Raw genomic sequence first — 21,618 nt, forward strand, 5'->3', positions numbered from 1 at the left:
TTTACGGATCAAACATGACAGCAGCGGACGCAACGCTATTTTTCGATCAAGTTTTAGGCCATGTTCTAAATAGTTTAGCTCAAAAGTTTACAGCAGGTACGTCATACGTCATCTCGTACGATGATACGATTGGCTGTGGCCTCGTGCAGCAGACGCATGATAGACATTCGTGAACCACACCTCTCCTACGAGAAAATGAATTGGTGGTCCCCAGACTAAATATCACTTGTGATTTTAGTCTGGCGTTAGCCAGGCTATTGACTACCTGTAGAAACCCTGTAATTGGAGCAAGACACTCTCACAAGTGTGAGTAAAATAAAATAATAATAATGAAACCTAATAATATAGGTTCATTGTCAAATATTTACTATGTTAAATGTAAGTTATACATGGTGATTGAAATTGTATTGAATTGAAAAGTATGGAAATATTGGATGCTTTTTGGCCTTTCCTGCAAGTGTCCACAGTTAAACCGTAAATGTTGATCTGGAGCCCTGTTTAAAGTAAATATGAATTGGTGCTTTGTTGTAAATTCAAAATTGATATGTTAAATTATTGCGAAATGGCTGTACAAAATGTGTGTGTTTTTTTTTAGTTATTTTGTAAAATTATCGTCAATTTATGTTGCTTACTGAGCCTATGTGGTTTTATTATCAATATTATTCTGAGCATGAGTTAATTAAGCTGCGTTTCTTCATTTTGATCGCTAAGTTGTTGTTTTCTGGGTCACCACAGAACGTTTTATCGCTTCGAGGCGGCGTGGGACAGTTCAATGCACAACTCCTTGTTGCTGAACAGAGTTACTCCAAGTGGGGAGAAGATCTACATGACACTATCAGCTTATCTGGAGGTAAAGGTTTTAATCCATCACTGTAGCCTCCTTCCCTAAACAAACTCTGATACTGATTACCCAGGAGAGGATTTGAAGATATCCTGACTTAAAACTAACCAAAACTGTACCCATGTATAAATATCACTGGCATCTTGTGATCTTGTGCTGAATCTGCTTCTGTCCGTGGCCTTACACTGATCACTGTGTCTTTGTCAAAATCTCAGATGGAGAACTGCACTCATCCTGCAATTATTACCAAAGACGTCTGTATGGTCTTCTACTCTCGGGACGCGAAGCTCTCAGCCTCACGCTCCATTCGCAACCTGTTCGGGACGGGCAGTCTCAGAGCTGCAGACGGGTACGTTCATAACAACTGAAAATAACAAATTCTAGAGGTCAAAGCTCCTGTTTTACCTTTCCATTAAGGGACAACATTTTCTTAAAGCCTTACTGTGTGCTTTTCCAGGAACCGAATCACAGGAGTCTATGAGGCCAGTCTTTGTAACTTGGCAGATATAGGAAGCCCAGGTGAGTTGGACGCCATTTTTAATCCCACTCATGTTTTGTCAATTTATTAACTTAAAGGAATTTTTCAGGATTTTTGACATAGGGTCTAATTTCCTAGTTATCCAGAGTGTTGTTGATCTCTGGAGATGTTTTTTTCATTTATTTTTTTATTCATGCAGTCCTTATATTTGAAGAGTTTAGGGGTGCTAGGCTAGTGTTAGGCTAGCGCATGTCTATGGTAACTAGTAGCCTGCATTAAAAACCTCTTCAAAATCATGGGATAGTCCTCCAAACGTGCCATATCTGATTTGTAGAAAGTTCCTTTGTGAATTCCTCGTGTAGTAATTCCTCATGTAGAACTTTGTTGCACCAAAAACCAAGAAACTCCACATTTTCAAAGCTCATAAACCACCATTGTACCAGTTCGATGCTCTATCACTGCCATTGATATGAACAGTTAAAGTAAAGCGTGTATTAATTTATTTGAATGTGTCCCTTGTGTGCAGGTATGCAGAGGAGGCGGAGGCGGGTGCTGGACACCTCAGTGGCGTATGTCCGAGGAGAGGAGAACTTGGCCGGGTGGAGGCCGCGCAGCGACAGCCTCATCCTGGAGCATCAGTGGGAGCTGGAGAAACTCAGCCTCCTGCAAGACGTATGTTTATTCAAAGCTTACTGAGACACAAAGACACAAAGAGCAACTAAAGACCAAACTGCAGCTGATGCGGGTCGGCTCGGCGGACCATGGGGGGAAGCGAGAGGGGCGAGAGTGCTATGAAAAAATGCCGTGCCATGAGGGGGCAGTACACACACGGTTTCAGATGGTTTTAGCCTATATAAGTGCAAAATATACTTGTTGTATGTTGTTACTAAAATGACAAAAAAATTAAGTGGGAACAGCAGATAATTCTCTAAAATCATCAGATATAAAGTTTATCAGCAGAAAAATAGTTGCTTTGGTCTTTAGTTTCTCGCTAAGTTAATCTATTACAAACTTGCATGCTCATGGTTGTATATTTTATACAGTATAGCCTATAATTTGGATTCAACTTTAAGAAATCAAAATAACTGCAATCGTCTGTTTATTTGTATATCATTGTTTCTGTTTGTGGATGGGTAACTACAGTATTAGTTGTATTGTTTCTAAACGATTGCACCCTGTTGCTCCTCAGGTGGAGAAGACGAAGCACTACCTCCTGTTGAGGGAGAAGTTGGAGTCCAGTCTCGTGTCGGGACCAGACCCGATTCAGTCCTGTTTGGCCGAGGACCTGAGTGAGACTCCACACGGCTCCACCGAGGACCACGAGGCTGTGCCCTTCTCCGAAATCACCACGGAGAGGCAAAAGGAGATCGCAGAGAGGGTCAGTCAGCGAGTCCCTTCATGCTGCTACTGCCACTGATGATGCGTCCTTGAGCGCCCGCATCCTAAATTATTGTTTAACCTCCCTCACTTTTTTCTCCTCAGTGTTTGCGGCTGCTCATGCACTCCTTCAACAGAGAGTACAGCCATGTGTGCGTCAGCGCCAGTGAGAGCAAGGTGTGCTTGAGCTGCTATTCCACATAAAACAATATAACTTTGTGACAGGACTGACCGTGTATATCTGTGTTCTAGATCTCAGAGATGTCGGTCACAACTCTCAAAGACTCCCCTTCAATATCTACATTCACCACAATCGCTCCATCCACAACGTGCCCTTCACTGGTGGAGGGTTGTTACCCCACTGATCTCAGGTCTGTTCATTTGTTATTGCTTCATGAGAAAGGTAATTTATATTATACAATATACGCATGATTTAAGCCTTAACTAAAGTGAGTGAGCAAACATTTATTTAAGAGTTTGCTTTGTTGTATACATTGATCACACACAGCAAGGTCTGCAGGAAAAGTAATATGAATTAAAATAAATAATGAATAAGTTCAAATAGGAGTTGACTTGAATTGTTGACTGTCTTAACTAATAGAGGTCAATCGATGTATCAAGCCGATATTTGGATGTTTTAAAATATCGGCTGTCAGCCAATCTGATGCTGATAAAAGGCTGATATTTCCGGAGCCAAAAGTAATAGAGACTTCAGTTTTTTTGAAAGAAGCTCCTCCTGAAGTACACTAAACATTAATGTCCTGAATGTCCAAAGCCAAGCTCAGCCAGAGCTTTAAAATGAGCCCTCTCACAACTTCCTCAGGGGAACTGAGAAATATCGCAATGAAAATCAGTCACAAGTTTGTGCACCTCAGATCATGTTTTATAAATTTTATGTTGCAGACTTTTAGAGCTGTTTTGCTATAATACTTGAATCTGAAATAATCTTAAGCTGCTTGTTTTGAAGAAATGTAGAAGTTGACGCGTCACATTTCTCGGGACTGGTTCACTCTGTCCCTGTATGTCCCAATGGAGGCCACGCCAGACTTACTCTGTACATGATACATGGAGTAAATTTGTTGAATCACCCATATTTTAGTCACACGTGCCAGACTTTGAACCTCTCTCTGCTCCTCAGACCCCCTGCCCCTCGCTCTGGGGCAGTCAGTCCTGCTCCAGACTCCCATCAGGACCCAGAGAAGAAGCCCCACAGCGCCCCCTCTGACGCAAAACCACGGATCAGAAGATTTGCCCCTGACATCCAGGAGATCAGAGTCAGGTACGTTCAATATTGTTAAACACATTGAGAGAAAAGTACATGTGTGTGTGTGTGCAAACTTCTTTATCTCAAAGCTGCCCAGTCCAGTAGATGATTAAAGGTCTTATGCTTGTTTTTTGCCGTAGTCCCATAGTGTCAAAGAAGGGCTTCTTGAACTTCCTGGAGCCGCACACAAACGGGTGGATAAAGCGCTTCGTGGTGGTGCGGCGGCCTTACGTCTACATCTACAACTCAGACCGGGACGGGGTGGAGCGCGCCATCCTCAACCTCTCGTCTGCGCAGGTGGAGTACAGCGAAGACCAGCAAGCCATGCTCAAGGTACGTCCAAACACAATATGGAGGGATTTACTCACCTTTTAACTTCCTCTGGGCTAGTCCTCATTTGGAATCGCATTATTTTAGATCTTGGTTAGTCCTAGTTAAGGCAAGGGTCGTTCCCATACCATATATCCGATACCACTGGATGAGACTTAAACAAAAGCATCTAAGAAGACATGACCAATTATGCAAAATAAACAAGACTTGATCAGTTAAGACCTGGTTTAGTCATAATTTAGACCTGCTATAGTTGTGTAGACTTGGATCAACTGTACATTATCAATTATATATCGAAGAAGAAGAGATTGAGAAGTTTATGTTGCTTTTCTCTTTCTATAGTCTCCAAACACTTTTGCCGTGGTCACAGAGCATCGCGGGATCCTGCTTCAAGCCAACAGTGACAAGGACATGCACGACTGGCTCTACGCCTTTAACCCTCTCCTCGCAGGAACTATCAGGTACTGCATTTTACAGAAGAGCTTTACTGTGTACCGTCTGGGTGACAATTCGTTGACTCTCATAGCAGAAGGTAGACAGTTTGATACTTGCTGAAATATCCTGCTGCCATTGGGTAAAAGACATCAGTGATGCACGTGGTCACGGCAGAAAGGAACTAAAGTTCCTACATTTATGGAGACTTGACTATGACTGGTTTGCACAAAGTGGTCAGTACTGTCGCCACACTGCAAAAATGTACCAGGTTCAATTCCCAGGTGGAGGTTGGCAGATTTTCCATGTGCCTTTGTACGCTTTCTCAGACTGCTCCCCAACCACTAAAAATGTAGTGAGTGGTATACAATTGTACTTGAATATTATAAATAGTAAAGTATTGTATGTCATGTTGAATATCAATAAATAAAGAAAGAAAGATTGAATATTCAACATGCACAATAGGGGCCCCTCTGGAGCCAGGGCAGGGTTTGCCAAGTTCATGTTCAAGATTCAAGATTTCTTATTTGTCAAACCATGTGTTATTTCCATGAAATTGGCCAGCTTTTTGACCATCACTGGAAAATCTATTTATTCATGTTTATTGGGGATTTAGCCACATGAGATGAATCATCTAGTTTTTCAGGGGTATGTAAAGTATATTCATTGCAGCATAGTTCTCATTAATAATGTATTTTTGGAAAGAACTCCTCAAATCCAAGCCAATCAGACTTGCTCTTTCTGTGGGAGCGAGAGAAGATTCAAGATTTTTTTTTTGTCAAACCATCTGAATGGTTTGAAATTATGTTTCTCTCATCCTTGAATGTGGAGCGGAGGGAGGGGGAGGAACGGTAGGAGGGAGGGCAGGGAGTTCAGCCATGGCCCTGTGTACGAAACTGTTCCTCAGTCGACTGACCCGTAGATTCCGCAGCTTCCTCCCTGAAGGCATTACCTTGGAGAGACTATGTGATGGGTGCAAAGGGTCCCGGGCGATTTTGATGGCTTTGCGGGTGAGAAGGAGGCAGGTCCACATCATTGGAGGATTGCAGAGGCTCTAAAAACTATTAAGTACATAGCAAAATAACTCCTTGGTTCTTGTGTGAGATTTCCAGCTGCTTTTGGCTGCTTACCTGGCAATCCAGGGCCAGGCCTCCCCTGAAAAGAAGACTCGGATTCTGATTAGAATAAAGTCAAATAAGTAAAAAACATATTACTGCCTGGGGCTGCAACTAACGATTATTTTGGTCATTGATTAAACTACAGAATGATTTTACGATTAATGAAAGATGTGAAAGATGTGTGAAGATTTTTAACTTTTTACCACATGAAGCTAAAGTGACATGGCTTGAGGGCATATTGACGGAGGAAACTTAAAATTAATCTTTGTAGGAGGTGCTTAGCGCCAACTGTGTGTCTCATGTGATTGGATGAGAAAGTAGTTTTTAATCAAAAATACAAGGTTTTATGTATGTTTTGCTCTATTTGAGTCTGTGTTTGCCAGAAAACGATTAATCAATTGCTAGCTGTTAACTATTTCAATAACGCTGACCTTACTTTCTGTTTCAGGTCAAAACTGTCGAGAAGAAGAGTTGGACAGATGAGGATGTGAAACTGGAAAACCACAAAGACTCGATGTACATAATTCTGTGTCTTCTCCTTGTGCTGAGCTGCGTCCCCTTCACCACCAACAACTTTCATCTCCATCACCGAACGACAACTTTACAAACATCTTTTTTACTTTGCGTTTAGTGTCTTCAGTCAGAAGCATCTTTCCGTGTCCTGGCCTTTTACTGCGCTGTGAGTCTCGCTGTGCACCGTACCGTACTGGAAGATATTTAGCAATGGACAAATGGAAACAAAAAATAATAAATATGGGAGTAGTAGCATCTCAAAAGTATAAAATAAAAAAAAATCCTCATGTACTATGTCAACGTGCTGTAGTCGTACTTGTCAGTGACGCATTTAGCCTTATGCATTGACTTCTTAAAACGCAGAGATTGCTAGCTTTTGCATAGCGTGGAAATCTACAGCTGAATGGACACTTAACACGCAAAGCTTCACATTAACTACAAGGGAAACAAAAAAAATCACGTCAAGATTCTCTCCTCAGCTATTTCTGACTTTTCTATGCTCTGTGAAACTTATACATAATTTGATTCATGTTAAAAATGGTACAGAAAGCAAGAAAGGGAATGGTATGTTAGATGTCCATAAAGGTTGTCAGTCATCCAGGTCATTTGGCTTCCGATTGTCTATCCTTCCATCTCAATCAGTAGTTTCTCAAATTCCATTGTAGCAAACTGTGATACAAGATTTAAAAAAAGTGTCTAGTGAAAGTGCATATGGCAGGTTTTAGTACTTATTCTGATTAGATAATTCCTGCGATAAATAGCAATGGTAGTGACAGTGTTAAAGCAGCACTAAGCAACGTGTTTACCTTAATAAATCCTTTTCGTATTCCCTCTGGGGGTAATAAGTGTTAATGGGACAATTGGGTGGGTCTTTCATCTCCCCCTGGTGTCTCTGGCCAGAAAACCATGCTTGCAACTCCCCGTCTCCGTGTTAGAGCCACCAATACACACTAATGGAATCACAAAGAAGTAGCTAGCAGGCTAACAGGCAAAGCTAACTGCGGGCTCGCGCCACTTAAACAGTATTTACAGCCAAGTTTGAGAGAAAAAAAAATATCTACATTGTGTAATTGGATTTACAATAAACCTCTCTCCCTTTGTCTTTTCCGCCAGCGTAGTATTTGCTCTCACGGACATTTAATGAGTAAAAAACCATAACACGCTCCGACACCTGCAGTGGCGCTTATGGCCTCTAGGGGCGTGAGTTACTTAGTTCTGCTTTAAGCGACAGAAAGAGAGAGATCCATTAAAAGCTTTTTTTCTTTGTTTGGCAGCAGAAGTTGAAATAAGCTGACATTTTTGTGAAAATGGAAGACTAACCTGTCCTATGCACTTCAAAACAGTCACTCAATTTCAAAACCTATGTTTATTATTTGATTATGGTGCAAAAATGACAAGCGGCATTCATTTTAGCGCAGTAGTTCTCAACTGGTGTAGCTTGGGGACCCACTTCTGTTAGACAAGCCACAACCAAAAAGAATAAATTAAACCTGTATTAAAACGCTTAAATAGCATTTTGACCTTGTTGTAGCGTGTGAAATCAAAATAAAGCATCTAAAAGTCAAATCAAAAAGTATAACAATGCTCCCATGACCCATACCACCAGTTGAGAACCATTTAGTTGTCTCTTCCTATGTCGATGATGATCATTTACAATGCTCTCATAGCTGTCAATCACCGGTATCGGTCCCGCCTTTTGTCCCGCCAGATTGTCCATCACTTTTCCATCCGTTTTGGCAATGAGTTGGGCAAGAGTAACTTTTTAAACTCTTTGAATGAATCTCCGCTTCTACTTGTGGTTTTCCCCAAATCCACATCCGCTGTTACGTGTTAGCTAACCAATCATCATCATGACCTCCCCTGTTTCTCCCACTTTCCTTTGTTTAAAAGGTTAAATATTTAGATTTTTAATAACAGCTTTATTATTTATTGTTTCTGCATGTATTTATTTACAAAGACATCTATATTTCTATCGTAGTACACAGTGCAATTTCTGCACACTGCACTTTTTAATATGTTCTTGAAATGGTACCACCCTGTCCCCTTGATACTACTTAGCTAAACTATTTAGCACCATTGGTAATATTGGCCAGTTTCTTTGTGCTGAAAAATACTTGAAAAACTTGCAATTTTAGGGTTAGGAAACTATTTGGTGAAAATGCAGCAAAAAACAACCCAAAATAGTGAATAATTCCGAAGCACGTCTCTACCGACGCAAAACTGGTTTTATGAATGAAGTCGATTCAAAGTAGTGCCTATCTTTTTACTCATGTTGTACGATTTAGCCTAACCATCCTTTGCATCGAAATAACACCTTTTTGCTGCTATGAAACTAGACATTTCTGATAATGGCATCGTGTTTCTATCTTTTCAACATAATCAGGTACAGACTGAGATTCTAACTATGAATGTGTCAATGTGAAATCTTCTCTCATTCGTCTCGTGATGCAACGTTTTAAATCTGCTAAATGTTGACTATGAAATTAAGGAAAACTTGCTATGAATTTTTGTATGAATGGATTTGATCATTCAGAGGCATTGTGCTGCATACATACAAACCAGAGTTATGGGTGACGCTGTTGATTTTGATACAAGCCTAAGGTCAGCCAGCCTTCAGAGCACTTTCCAAGTCAGCAGCGGCACTACATCCACTTGAGAGTATGTATAAGCGAAAACACATTACGCACTTACACTAATACCTTTTATGTAAGAAGTTCTTGGCCAAGTGACGGCATGCTCGTAATCCAAAGATGTGTCTGTTTGGGTGAAGGGGTTGATCAAAATGTCTCCAAGAGTAAATGTTGTTAGAAGAAATGTATATTGTATCTTTTAGCTCCCCAACTAATTGTTTATTGTACAGGGTGTTGCCCGCCAGAAGCCCAAAGTTGCTAGGACTAACTAAAAATATAACATAAAAGATAATGATTGCATTCACTCGTGGTTCTCAAACTTTAACTCATGAAATATTTGACTTACTGAGTATCACCAGGTCTAGATTATGATCGAATGAAAACTAATCCTGGTCTAAAAGGGGCTAGAATGGATTTAGACTCCAATAAAAGAATATCTATATTAGTTTAAACGTCTCAAATAGAGCATAATATTTAAATTTTGAGTTATTTTGACTAGTTAGATGTTGTTGGCCGTTTGAATTAGACTATTTCACTCACTGAGATGTTTCTGACTCAATTCAATTCATTTTGTCAAAGTTATTCTTGGTCTGATGAAGAAAAAAGTCTAAACAAGTCATTTAAATCCATGCTTGATACTTTAGTTTTTGTGGCGCAAACTGGGTGTTACCCACGACTACACCTCCCAAAAAACACAGAACTTAAACGCATCACCAAAGCGTAAATTGGATTATATTCGATTCATATGAAGGAAGTCTAAATTTCCCAGTGACCCTGCAATACCAACTGAAGAAGTCACACAGTTTGAGAACCACTGCTTGAAATGAAAAGTATTTCCTACTCCCTCTGTGCAAATATTTGTGTAAAAACAGCACTATTTCTTTGACCCCGTCACTTTTGAACCCGTCAAAATGCTCAAGTCACAAACACTGAATGTAAACTTTTCATGTTCCTTTAAAGTTACTCTGGTTCCCTATTGATTGTATTTGTTGATATCAGGGACTTAGCAGATACACAGGTCTTGTAAACTACTGATAGCTGGAACTACTCCATATCGGTCCACTTAAACCTATCTTGTACAGAGTAAGATTGTAGACTAGGTTGCCTACCAGTCACGCGCTCACTCATTTCAATATAAATACACTTATATTAACGTATCATGCAATTTTTTCTATTCTTTCCCTCAACGTTTTTGTGCTTCCATGAGTAATCTTTTCAGCACTGTCGGATTGTACCATTTTGACGTTTTCGTTTTTTTGAAATTATTTTGCATTGTATATAAACATGATTGCTGTGACAAGTGTATTATGAATGCACCCATTTGCAGGTAAAGGTAAAAATGGACAGTAGTTGTGTCTCTCTGAGTGTTGAGGTTTTGCGTCAGATGTTTGTGTACACTGGACACATTGTCAAATATTAAATAAACATGGAATTTATCAAACAATCGGGCTTCTCCTTGAGCACACACACCACATCGAGTTATGGGATTTTGTGGAGCCTATAAAATGGTGTTTTCAATCTTACATTGCATTATGACGCTTAGAAGATGTATAGCTATTGCAGTTATGCTCGAACTATTGAATCATGCCTTTAACTAAAAGGTTTGCTTCATTTATGTATTCATAGTTTGATTAAAGGGACTATACAGAGTTTACAAATTGTAAAATTAAGTATTTTCCTCCCCCTACATGTCCCAACAATATCCTATGGTGTAGAATGAGCCCAGACCTTTTCACCACAACCTCTAAAATCCTGCACTGTCACTCAAAAAGTCTTTACCTCGTGTCCGAATTGCCATCATGCACGAGCTTAATATAGAAGATGCAGTTACACGTATGACCTGAGGTGGCAGTAATGAGTACAAAATGGCCAACTTATCTAGCCCCTTTAAAATATGGAGGTGATTGTCCAACAGCAATGATTATATATAACAGTGTATCAAGTACAGTAATGCATAATCTCTAAACATAAATAGTAAATATATTTTATATCCGGCATACGGTTTCCCTTACCAATAAGAGTGCGAGTGAGGGACAAAGGATGTAAATTAGTCCATTGCTACAATCTGGTGTGTCGTATTTACATGCATGTGTCCCAAGTGTGTCCATTAACATGCACTGCTGGTCCACCAAATTAACAAACAAATAATAGTAGCTTATTATGGCTCTGTGCATTGAATGTTTTTGGTTAATTTCTTAGAGAGATTGGCCCAGTCAGCAACTTCTGCAGAACCGGTTCCCAGCTTCGTGATCAAAATGGGAACCGTATTTATTCAATACGGAACGCAGAGTTTTACAGCCAAAAATACGGAACGACACTACATATGAATATGAAATAATAAACAATACTACTGAAACATCCCCCATAATGTCCTCTCTCTCCGGCATCCACGCATGTTTCCACTGACAGCGTGCGTTGTTACCATGGCAGCGCTGCCTGGGTTGCCATACTTGACGAAGGATGTTATTTCATATAATTGAAAGCAGCTTTTACAGAATTGACATGCTTGATCATAGTAACGTTATAATATAGGTCAAATTGCTATATGTGCCTAACATGTGGTTAATTAAAACTATCTGCTCTATATCTGTGAGTTTTGTGAGTTTTGATTTTTGCTTTTGGAGACGTTTTTGTGCCTTAACTGGCAACACAGCAGACCCAGGAGCAGCGCGTGCGCCGAGCAGTTTAGCCGGTGAAGCGGCTGCTAATGATTGACATTATCTGAAAGACAGTAATAAAGTTTGTTTAACGACAGAGCATCACTGCACAAGGTCAAGTTAAACGGCGTAACTTATCGTTCGCATACCGCACAATCATACAAGGTTTGACAACAAAATCTCTGATCAGATGACGTGTTTTATCAAATCGGAAGTAGCTAGCTAGCGTTAGCCAAACAAAACAAGGAGGACAGCTTGCATTTACAATCAATGACATGATCCGTTTGTACTCCTATGAAATCCTAGGATTGTACAAGCTACTGAATTGACACAGTTAAAAGATTGAGGAATAGCTTAACATAATGTCGAAACTGTTCAAACACAGGTGACTGCTGCTAAATCTGAACTGAAGGAGAAAGTATCAGTGAAGAGAAAACAAAGTGGTGCTGTTGCCTTTGATTATGTAGATATTCCATCAATCTTGCACAATCAAGTAATAAGCTATGACTAGAGGCATGAGGAGAGTGCTATGAATCTGCTATGAAATTTCGAAGGAGGATCAGTGATTCTGATTTTACAATGTGAAACTCAGTCTAAAAAGCTGTCTGACTTTTCAAATGTATCTCAATAACATACTTTCTTGTCCCCTTTATGACTGACCTACAAGCAACATGAGTCAAGATAGGTACTATTACATAAAATTATGTAGAATATTAATCAAAAGTTTCCAAACTATGTTTTTAATGCCTGTGTAACGTAGAATATATATGGACTACAATGCCACCACCCCACTGGATCCAGAGGTGATAAGAGCCATCTCCGAGGCTCTTCACGATGCCTGGGGAAATCCAAGTAGTACATATACAGCAGGTGAGCCGACTTTATATCACACCAGACAGGACCAGTGCTACAGGAATGCAAAAGGTCGTTTCAAAATGTTTCAGGTTTAGTTGTTTAATGTATTTCAATGACGGGGATCATACTTTTGCAACTTAAATGCACTCTCAGTCAGGTTGTTTTAGAGCCGCCGTTGATTCCAGATGTATTTAAACTTGCTGTTGTCGTCTAAATGTATCCAAATGTCTAGGTGTTAAATCGAAAATGATCATCAATGAGTCCAGAGAAAACGTGGCGCGGATGGTCGGAGGAAAAGCAGAGGACATCATATTCACTTCAGGTGGAACAGAGGTAACCCACTACATATCTGCTAATTTTATAGGTTTGAAGGCGGAAGAATATCACAAAAACAAACATTTGCTGTACATTTTTAATATTTTGAGATATTGAGAAACCCTCTTGATCCACAATTGGAAGTCACTAAAAGTAGGATTTATGTTTTTAGATATAAATACTTGTATGTAAATGTACTACTGACACTTCTAGTGGCGTAAGGATAATGTAAGAATGTATTCCTGTAGCTTAGTTAAATACCTCTCTGGCCTGTCATGATTGGATTTGTGGCCATGATGTTTTTATATAACCTGTGTCATTTGTTTCAGGCCAATAACCTGGTGATCCACACTGCTCTGGAGCATTTCAGGAGGAGCTGTGACACCGCTGAACAACATCAAAATCTTTCAAACGGAGTCTCGGGTCTCCCTCACATCATCAGCTCAAATGTGGAGCACGACTCAGTCAAACTTGTGCTGGAGCATCTGCAGAGGGAGGGCAAGGCAGGTACGGACAAAGACACACCATTTCTTACAATGACAATATGCAAATAAACTTGAGCTTGAATTAAAAAAGTGTTATTATTTAAAAAGCATCTCAAAATGTTACGTGGTGTAAAAACCTTGAGATTAAGGTGTTCCTCAAATACAAACAGCAAATTATGTAACCTAGTGTTATGTTGTGTTTTTTTTCCACAGTCGCCTCCTTTGTCCCGGTGTCTAAGGTGACGGGGCGTGTGGAGGTGCAGGATGTCCTGGCGGCAGTGCGTCCCAACACCTGTCTGGTTTCCATTATGTTGGCCAACAATGAGACGGGGGTCATCATGGTGAGAGCAGATAATGACTGGGACGCTCTTTATGTTCACGCTCGGTCAGTTCTTCTCTCGATGGAAACCTAAGCACGCATCATGTGTTGGATTTTTCCTAGACCTGTCACCAGGAATTTAGACACTGTAGCTCTTTGCTTTGATTCTCTAATATTCTTCTAAAATGATGAGCTTTTTACATAAGGATAGTAAAAATCTGTAATGAACTGAAGTAACAATACCGTACAAACATTGAACATAAACATAAAAAGTTGATAACATTTTTTTTATTATTTAACCTTTATTTAAAACCACACCGCGTACAATTTTACCCTATAAATAAAATTGAAATATAAGCATTTATTTTATGACAGATGTTTTCATCATTGAAAAATACCCCATAAATGTACAAACAAACATTTATGAGGCTCACCCCTCCTATGGGATCACTGTAAACTTTACTAGGAGTGGGTACGTCTCCAGCTCCCGGTGTCTTTGGCCAGAAAACCACAATTGCAGCTCTCCCTGCTCCGACCCGGAGGCCCAATACACACTAATAGAATCACGAAGAAGAAGCTAACAGGCTAACGGGAAAAGCTGACTGTGGGCTAGCGCCACTTAAACAGTGTTTACAGCCAAGTTTGAGTGAAAAAAAGTATCTCCATTGTGTAATTGGATGTACAATATCCCTCTCTCCCTTTGTCTGTTCTGTCAGTACAGTATTTACTCTCACGGACAATTAATAAGTAAAAAAACGCAACATGCAGTGGCGCTTTTGGCTTCTAGGGGCATGAGTTACTTAGTTCTGCTTTAAAAGCGTTCCATGAAATAAGTTCAGTTATTTTCCAGTCTTTCTGCAACATGTTCCATTATTTACAAGGAGCAGAGTAAACAAAACCCCTTTTTTCCAGTTCTGTATGAGCAAATGGAACAGTGAGCAACAAATTATGATATGAATGCGAACAGTAAGAGTTAATCCTCCTCCGTATGATTTAGTTACAAATGTAGGAGGGCTGTAGACCAAGCATGGCCTTATAAAAGTGTACCAAACACCCAGCCTCCTGGAAAACAAGGAAGGCCATCCCACTCGAGAATACAGTTCATAGACAAAAATCTTCTGACAGATAAAAGTCATTAGCTCCGGGCTCTTTCTCTTTCCTCAGCCCATCCAGGAGATCTGTCAGAAGATCCGGTCTCTGAATAAGAAGCGTCTGCAGAGGAGGATCTTACTACACACAGACGCTGCACAGGCTCTGGGCAAAATCCATGTGAATGCTCCAGAGCTGGGAGTGGATTACCTCACCATCGTCGGACACAAGGTTAAATATTAGCTTTGTAAAAATATCTGTATATGGACAAGAAAATCATCCCTATAATTGCAAACATGCCAGAGAAGTATCATATAACAGTCCAAATTAAACGCTTCAATACTTAATATACTGAATATAAAAATATTTGTCTGATTTCTAGTTTTATGCACCTCGAATTGGAGCACTATTCGTGAACAGTCCTGGGACAAAAACTCCTTTATATCCGATGCTGTTTGGAGGAGGACAGGAGAGAAACTTCAGACCTGGGTATTGATTTCAAATGTATTCACGTAGTATTATCACTGTAATAAGTTTTATGATCTTAATGTGTGGCCCTACTGTTTCAGAACAGAAAACACGCCCATGATCGCAGGATTAGGAAAGGTACGTAAAGATCATTGCAACTTGTTGATGTGAATATTAAATGTATTTTTGTATTTAACTTAAACTTCTCTGTTTGGAACAAGCGGAGCTTGTTTAGTTTAGCGGAAAATTTACCCAAAAAGACTTTATGAGTTACTGCTCTTCAATCTTGTTTTAAAGAAAAATGTCCCAAGTTCGCATTCCTAATTTTTCTCACAATAATCCCTAATACAATATGCCTCCTAAATGTGTCAAAAATCATTGGATAAGGCATTAGTTGAACATGGGAACATAACATGAATGTAATACTTTCACAATGTGTAAACACAATAATTAATTTATGATGTTTTTGTCAGGCCGCAGCTCTGGTGACATCTAATTTGTCTGAGTACGAGAGTCATATGCAAAGTGTGAAGCTTTACCTGGAAGAACAACTTAAGGTATTTATGTTTTATATATATCTAAACAGATGTCATAATAGTTGAAGGAACTGATGTAAGTGTAGTCACAGAAGTAGTAATGTTGCTCTGATAAGATAAGATGGTCCTTTTTTGATCTCACAATCACTAAATGAAGTAATTTTCGTATTTAGTCATCTTGTACCAGAAGCAAGGCTGTCATAATACTGCCATATAAGTAGAAAGTAAAAGCTGTGATTATAAAGTAGCATACTAATAATAGTAGCAATGGCTTCCACTTTGTATAGCATTTTAGGAGTTTCATGGATTAAAATCCCACATGCCAACATCTGAAATAGTTGTATGAGTAGTCATGGTATATTATATTTGTGGTAGTTTATGCATTTGTAGTATTTTGAATGGTTCAACTGCTAATATCACTCACAATCTCATTGTTTTGTCATTATTTTATGTCCTACTTGATTGTAAACTATTAAACAAATTGTCTCTTCCTCCTCAGCTCATCTTTGAGGATAAACTTCACTTCAACAGCCACTTCCCGGGCGCCGAGATCCTTCCAAACACATGTAACGTGTCCATCGTGGGCTCAAACTTACAAGGTGCTCCCCTGTCTCCTGCCCCTGTCCCTTTGACCTGCACATGTTTCCTTCAGTCAGTTCATGACCCGCACTGCTGGGCTATTTGTAAACACCACAGTCTTTTAAATCATTCATGCCCCTGCAGCTGAACTCAGGGAGAGAGTTGTTCATGGGTAAACGACTGTGGGCTTCTGTTGTAACTGTGTGAACCCTAATGTTCACTGCATGGCCCAAAAAGAAGGTCTCCACTTTTTTGCCTTTAGCTTTAATCATGGCGCATGTTTGCCGCGGAATTGACTCTGTAAGCTTCTGCAAAGTCCCAAGATTTATTTCTGTTCAATCTTGCCGTAACGTTTTTACAGAGATCTAAGAGGAGAGTAGGACCACTGTGCAAAGCTTTCTCCAGCACATCCCAAAGATTCTCAATGGGTTCAAGGTTTAGACTCTGTGGTGGCCAATCCATGTGTTTTAATGATATTCCATACTCCCTGAACCACTCTTTCACAATTTGAGCCCGTTGAATCCTTGCGATGTCATCTTGGAATATGCCTAAGCTCTCAGGAAGAAAAAAATCCATTGATAAAACAACCTGATGTTTCTGTATATTCATAGTCAGCTTCACTTTATTTAGGGCAACTAGTTTTCCAGCAAAATAAAGGAAAAATAGAAACATAAAACACAACACACAACACATCAGACACTCTGCACACCCACAAGGTGCTCCGGTACAGACTTGGATCACAACAGAGTCAAAAACAATCAAAGAACTGAAATTGTTATCCAGAGCCAATGTCTGGAACATTTTTAATTGTCTACTAAATGAGTAGTATTTAATGTTGCTCGCTCTGGGAATTAAAAAAAATGCTTTGTTGTTGCTTTTTCTGGTTCTGTATACTTCTTCCATCCTTCTTCAATATGCTTTTGCCCATGTTTATGGATATGTGATATAGTTTTCGTACCATCTCACCCTCACCAAGCTGCTGCTGATGGCTAATTATTGTAATGCTGGTGATACCCATGGAGCTGGTATCCGATACAATAACGAGTCACCATTAGTCAATTTTGTTTATCATTTTCATTTTTTCATTTTCAATGCCTACATGATCAATGGTTAATTCTTCTGACTTCCTATATCCAGGCTGGAGAGTGTTGTCCGGGTGTGAGCGTCTTTTGGCCAGTGTCGGTGCAGCCTGCCACTCAGACAAAGGCCACAGGTAAAATCACGTCTTCAGTTTAAGGATTAATCATCAGTGACACAATTGCAATTATCTGTTTTTTTTTTGTTTTTACTTCCCAGGCCGTCCCATATCCTTCTGAACTGCGGCGTTCAGGAGGAGGTGGCGGCGAATGCGTTGAGGTTAAGCGTCGGACGAGGCACGACGAAAGAGGACGTGGACGCGGTGGTGGAGGATCTGAGGAGAGTGGTGAAACAGTTGGAACAAATGGACTGAACTTAATTTACAACATGAGTTTTACGGGCACATTTTCACTCAACTAGAGATGTCCAGATCTCATTAGTTGCAGCACAGTCCACAGTTTGCTTTCTGGATCACATATTTTCCATGGTACACCTTGTCCCTGTAGGGAAATTTGGCCCCTCTAGTCACATTATTTATTGTTGCAAGAGTAATGTATGAGGAGCAATAGGCCACCACAGTGCAGTGTTTGGGGTAGGCCGATATATCGGGCCGATATTTGAGGCTTTTACAATATCAGCTATCGGACGATCTAGCGCCGATAAAAGCTGATATCTCTGGGACCGAAAGTGATACAGGCTTCCTGTTTTTTGCACCGGGAAGAGTGAAGTCAGGGCTTTAAAACTAATCCTCCTTTGGCCCCAGGGAAACAGAGAAACATCACAATGAAAATTGATTAGCTACAAGTTTGACTAAAGCTAGTTAGTTTCACTAAACCTCAGTCAATATGGACATGCTGCATGTAATTTTTTTAGCACTGAACCTGGAGAATAGTTTTAACCTCCGCAATTGTATTTTTGATCGCCAGCTAACAACAGTATCCTAATGCTAATTTCAGCCTACTAAAGCTAACGGCAACTAATCAAAGCTGGGACAGAAACTAAGATTGAACCTAAGGTAGTTAAATCAGTATTATGTTTTTAGAGGATTATAGACCAGACATTTGGAAAATTTGGCCCAAAATATCAGCTGAGCATATCGGCATCGGCCAATAAAAATCTAAAAAAAATTGGCATCGGCCCTAGAAAATCCCATATTGGTCAACCTCTAGTTTGGGGATTGCTTTATGACTGAAGGATTTACCCTTTTGTGCATGTTTTGGAGGAAAACCCGGGGGAAATGCACTTCACAGAGTCCTGGAATTGAACCTAGGACCTTTTTGCTGTCAGGCAAAAGCACTAACCACTCATCCACCGTGTTGATATTGGCTTAAATCAACTGTACAAGATTTCAAAAAGTCTTAAGTTGCCTAATAACTCGTTTAAATTCATTGACAACAAACTGCCACTATAGTACATATTTTATCGGCTTAATAACTATAAGGTAACAGGTTTTCACACTTTATGTTATTAAAATGCTTGTAATGCGAGCCATTCTTTTACTAGAGACTGGGTATTATCATGGATATGTGATCTGAAAAACGTTTTCTTTACACTCAATTTCATATCAATATGTATTATAATATTTAAAGGCACTATCCCTGATTTCTTTATCGTAATGGAAGGAAATTTGCTTTGTCCTGCTTTAGTGTATTCTAAACAGACATTTGTGGTATAAAACACTGCGCCTGTAATTATAAAGCATGCATTTGGAACAATTTTATGAACTTGAAGGCCAGTTTTCTCGCATTTCTGTAAAAGTGACCCTGAAAAGTGAGTCCAGAAGTTGTGAAACATGGCTATAAACTTGTCCCTTTGAAGAATTGGGATGCTACATGTTAGGAAAGTCGTCTTACATTGTTTTCTATAAAAAAAAATCAGGTATAGGGCCTTTAAAGTGATGACGTTGCCCAAATGATTTTCTTATGTAAACTGTAATAGATCTGGACAGCTCTCGTCAGTACTTTATCATTCCTTATTAAATTAAGTTATCATGTAAATTAATTCATATAAATAATAAAAAGGCCATGACTTTGGAGTTTGGAGCTGAAGCCTGTTATGAGATTGTTTTTCCATCGCGTCACGTTTGTAATCAGCTAAATGCATTATGAAACCCGACACGGACGCGCACTTTCCCTGATGAGCTGCAGACACTGGACATCCTAAATACGGACCAGATGAGCGGTCACTCTCTGTGGGGTATGTTTTAATGCCCTTATTATTGGTAAACTGTGGTATCTTTGTAGCGCAGCGTGCCTTGGCGCTTTCTCCCGGTGCTTAAGTTTCCCAGCTCCAGTGAAGCGTGCACAGTGCCAGCAGATGGCCAGTGCCACAGAGGCCTACAACACACACGTCTTTCATTACCTGTGGTTCTCCCCAAGCTTCCTTCAGCGCGCCGCCCGACAAACATGAGAAACTTCACTGTGTATCTGCATCAAGTCGATTCGATTTACTACTGAGGCATATTTTAAGGAGTGAGCACTTACGACTTTGGGAATATATTGGTAGGATTCGGCACAAAATCACAAGACTATTCTAATGTGAGACTCGGCATTAAACGAATACAGTTCATTACTAAGTTATAATAAAGGAAAGAGTTCCAATTTGTTGCTAATTTAATTTCAGAGCCAGGTAAAGCCATCTCTGCGTAACATCAATCAATTATAAATCAATTCTAAATGAAATACAGCATTAATTTCAGCGCAAGTGTTCTGTCTATGATGCTTTTAAAAATGTGCGTCTTGCAAGTAATTGGACTCACTTCTCCTCAAACCTGACTTGTAACCTCACTGGGGGCGGGACATAGCCAGCTCATTTCCATGGAGATGATGCTGCTTTGCTTTGACCCACAGGTAGCCAAACATTAGGTGTAAATATATATTTGATTCTATTTGAAATGCTTTTTTTTTGTATCCCTGTGTCATATTAGTGCTGTCTCTGTCCAGCTGAGTATTAGGTCAAGGTCAAGGTCAAGTTTATTTCTATAGCACATTTACAACAACCACGGCTGCCCAAAGTGCTTCACAACACAAACAAATGACTAGGAATACAAATACAAACAAGGCATAATAAACATTGCATCAATTAAACAAAAAATACAATGGAGAAACAGTATAACATATTAAAAGGCCTGTGTAAAAAGGGTGGGTTTTAAGGGAGGACTTAAAAAACTGCTTAGAGTCGGGGCCAAACGGATGTTGAGGGGCAGACCGTTCCACAGTCGGGGGGCAGCAGCGGAAAAAGCTCTGTCTCCTCTGGTTTTCATGTGCGTTTTGGGCACATCCAGAAGGAGCAGGTCAGCTGAGCGAAGTGCTCTGGACGGGGGAATGGACAGATAGTAGCTCAGACAGATACAAAGGTGCCAAGCCATTTAAACATTTAAAAACAATTAAAAGAATCTTAAAATTGATTCTGTGACAGACAGGAAGCCAGTGCAGATGGGCGAGCACAGGTGTAATGTGCTCACGTCGCCTGGTGCCGGTCAGCAAGCGGGCCGCTGCGTTTCGGACCATTTGTAGCCTCTTAATGGACGCTTTGTCCAAACCACAGTACAAAGCATTACAGTAGTCTAGACGAGTGGTAATGAGTGCATGTACTGCTTTTTCAAGTTCGTTTGGAGGAATGTAGGATTTTACTTTACTTAAAAGGCGCATCTGGAAAAAGCTAGTTTGGATAACTGAACTAATTTGCTTGTGTAGTTTAAAAGAGCTGTCCAACATGACGCCAAGATTCCTCACAGATGGACGAACATAAGGAGCAAGTGGGCCAAGCAGAGCAATATCTGCAGCGTTAAAATTACCAAATAATGCCATCTCTGTTTTCTTTTCATTAAGATTTAAGAAATTTTGTGCCATCCAATTTTTTATGTCTTGCAGACAATTTGACACAGTTTGGAGCGAGGTTGATTTAGAGGCAGATAAATTTGAATATCATCTGCAAAGCAATGAAAAGAAAGTTTGTGTTTTTCAAAAATCAAACCAAGTGGCAACATATACAAAGAAAAGAGGAGGGGCCCCAGGATAGAGCCCTGTGTATTAGGAGCATGTGTGGTATGACTGTCAAAAATATTCTAGAAATAGTTTAAATTTTATTGTGGCAAAAAAAATTAAATGGGGCAATTTTTTTTACACTTTAATGAAGAGAAAAAAGATCTCATTGCTCTCAAAATTATATAACAAATCTTAATATACATGGGGAAAAAATATGATAATTCTTCTTAGTTTAAAGGTGCATTATAGAACTTTTTATGTGTTATTAG

The 21,618-nt window shown here is 39.8% G+C and overlaps 2 protein-coding genes across 2 annotated transcripts in view; both read left to right on the plus strand.

The window, feature by feature from the left end:
- kif1aa (kinesin family member 1Aa) overlaps nt 1-7,016 on the plus strand; it is a 73,076-nt gene extending 66,060 nt beyond the window's left edge. Inside the window, exons 38-48 of the mRNA XM_079575030.1 lie at nt 736-850; nt 1,057-1,190; nt 1,299-1,360; nt 1,846-1,991; nt 2,509-2,697; nt 2,802-2,873; nt 2,949-3,067; nt 3,835-3,975; nt 4,101-4,293; nt 4,633-4,751; nt 6,289-7,016. Coding sequence (XP_079431156.1) covers nt 736-850; nt 1,057-1,190; nt 1,299-1,360; nt 1,846-1,991; nt 2,509-2,697; nt 2,802-2,873; nt 2,949-3,067; nt 3,835-3,975; nt 4,101-4,293; nt 4,633-4,751; nt 6,289-6,331 — 1,333 coding nt within the window. The 3' untranslated portion in view covers nt 6,332-7,016. The remainder of the gene's footprint in view (nt 1-735; nt 851-1,056; nt 1,191-1,298; nt 1,361-1,845; nt 1,992-2,508; nt 2,698-2,801; nt 2,874-2,948; nt 3,068-3,834; nt 3,976-4,100; nt 4,294-4,632; nt 4,752-6,288) is intronic.
- Nucleotides 7,017-12,403: 5,387 nt separating this feature from the next.
- On the plus strand, nt 12,404-17,947 carry scly (selenocysteine lyase). Its single transcript, XM_079575159.1, has 11 exons — nt 12,404-12,510; nt 12,728-12,828; nt 13,140-13,317; nt 13,509-13,636; nt 14,779-14,934; nt 15,086-15,192; nt 15,273-15,309; nt 15,645-15,728; nt 16,207-16,306; nt 17,424-17,499; nt 17,583-17,947. Exons 1-11 carry the CDS (start codon nt 12,408-12,410, stop codon nt 17,734-17,736), a joined length of 1,224 nt encoding a protein of 407 aa, XP_079431285.1. The 5' UTR covers nt 12,404-12,407; the 3' UTR covers nt 17,737-17,947.
- Nucleotides 17,948-21,618: the final 3,671 nt, after the last annotated feature.

The sequence above is a fragment of the Gobius niger genome (genome assembly GCF_951799975.1).
Source record: "Gobius niger genome assembly, chromosome: 17".
Taxonomy (NCBI): domain Eukaryota; kingdom Metazoa; phylum Chordata; class Actinopteri; order Gobiiformes; family Gobiidae; genus Gobius; species Gobius niger.

Coding starts and splice junctions, on each gene's coding strand:
- scly (XM_079575159.1), top strand. CDS start 12,408: ATGGACTACAATGCCACCACCCCACTGGATCCAGAGGTGATAAGAGCC. Junction 12,829..13,139: donor TCACTTCAGGTGGAACAGAG/GTAACCCACTAC, acceptor CATTTGTTTCAG/GCCAATAACCTGGTGATCCA. Junction 13,318..13,508: donor GCAGAGGGAGGGCAAGGCAG/GTACGGACAAAG, acceptor TTTTTTCCACAG/TCGCCTCCTTTGTCCCGGTG.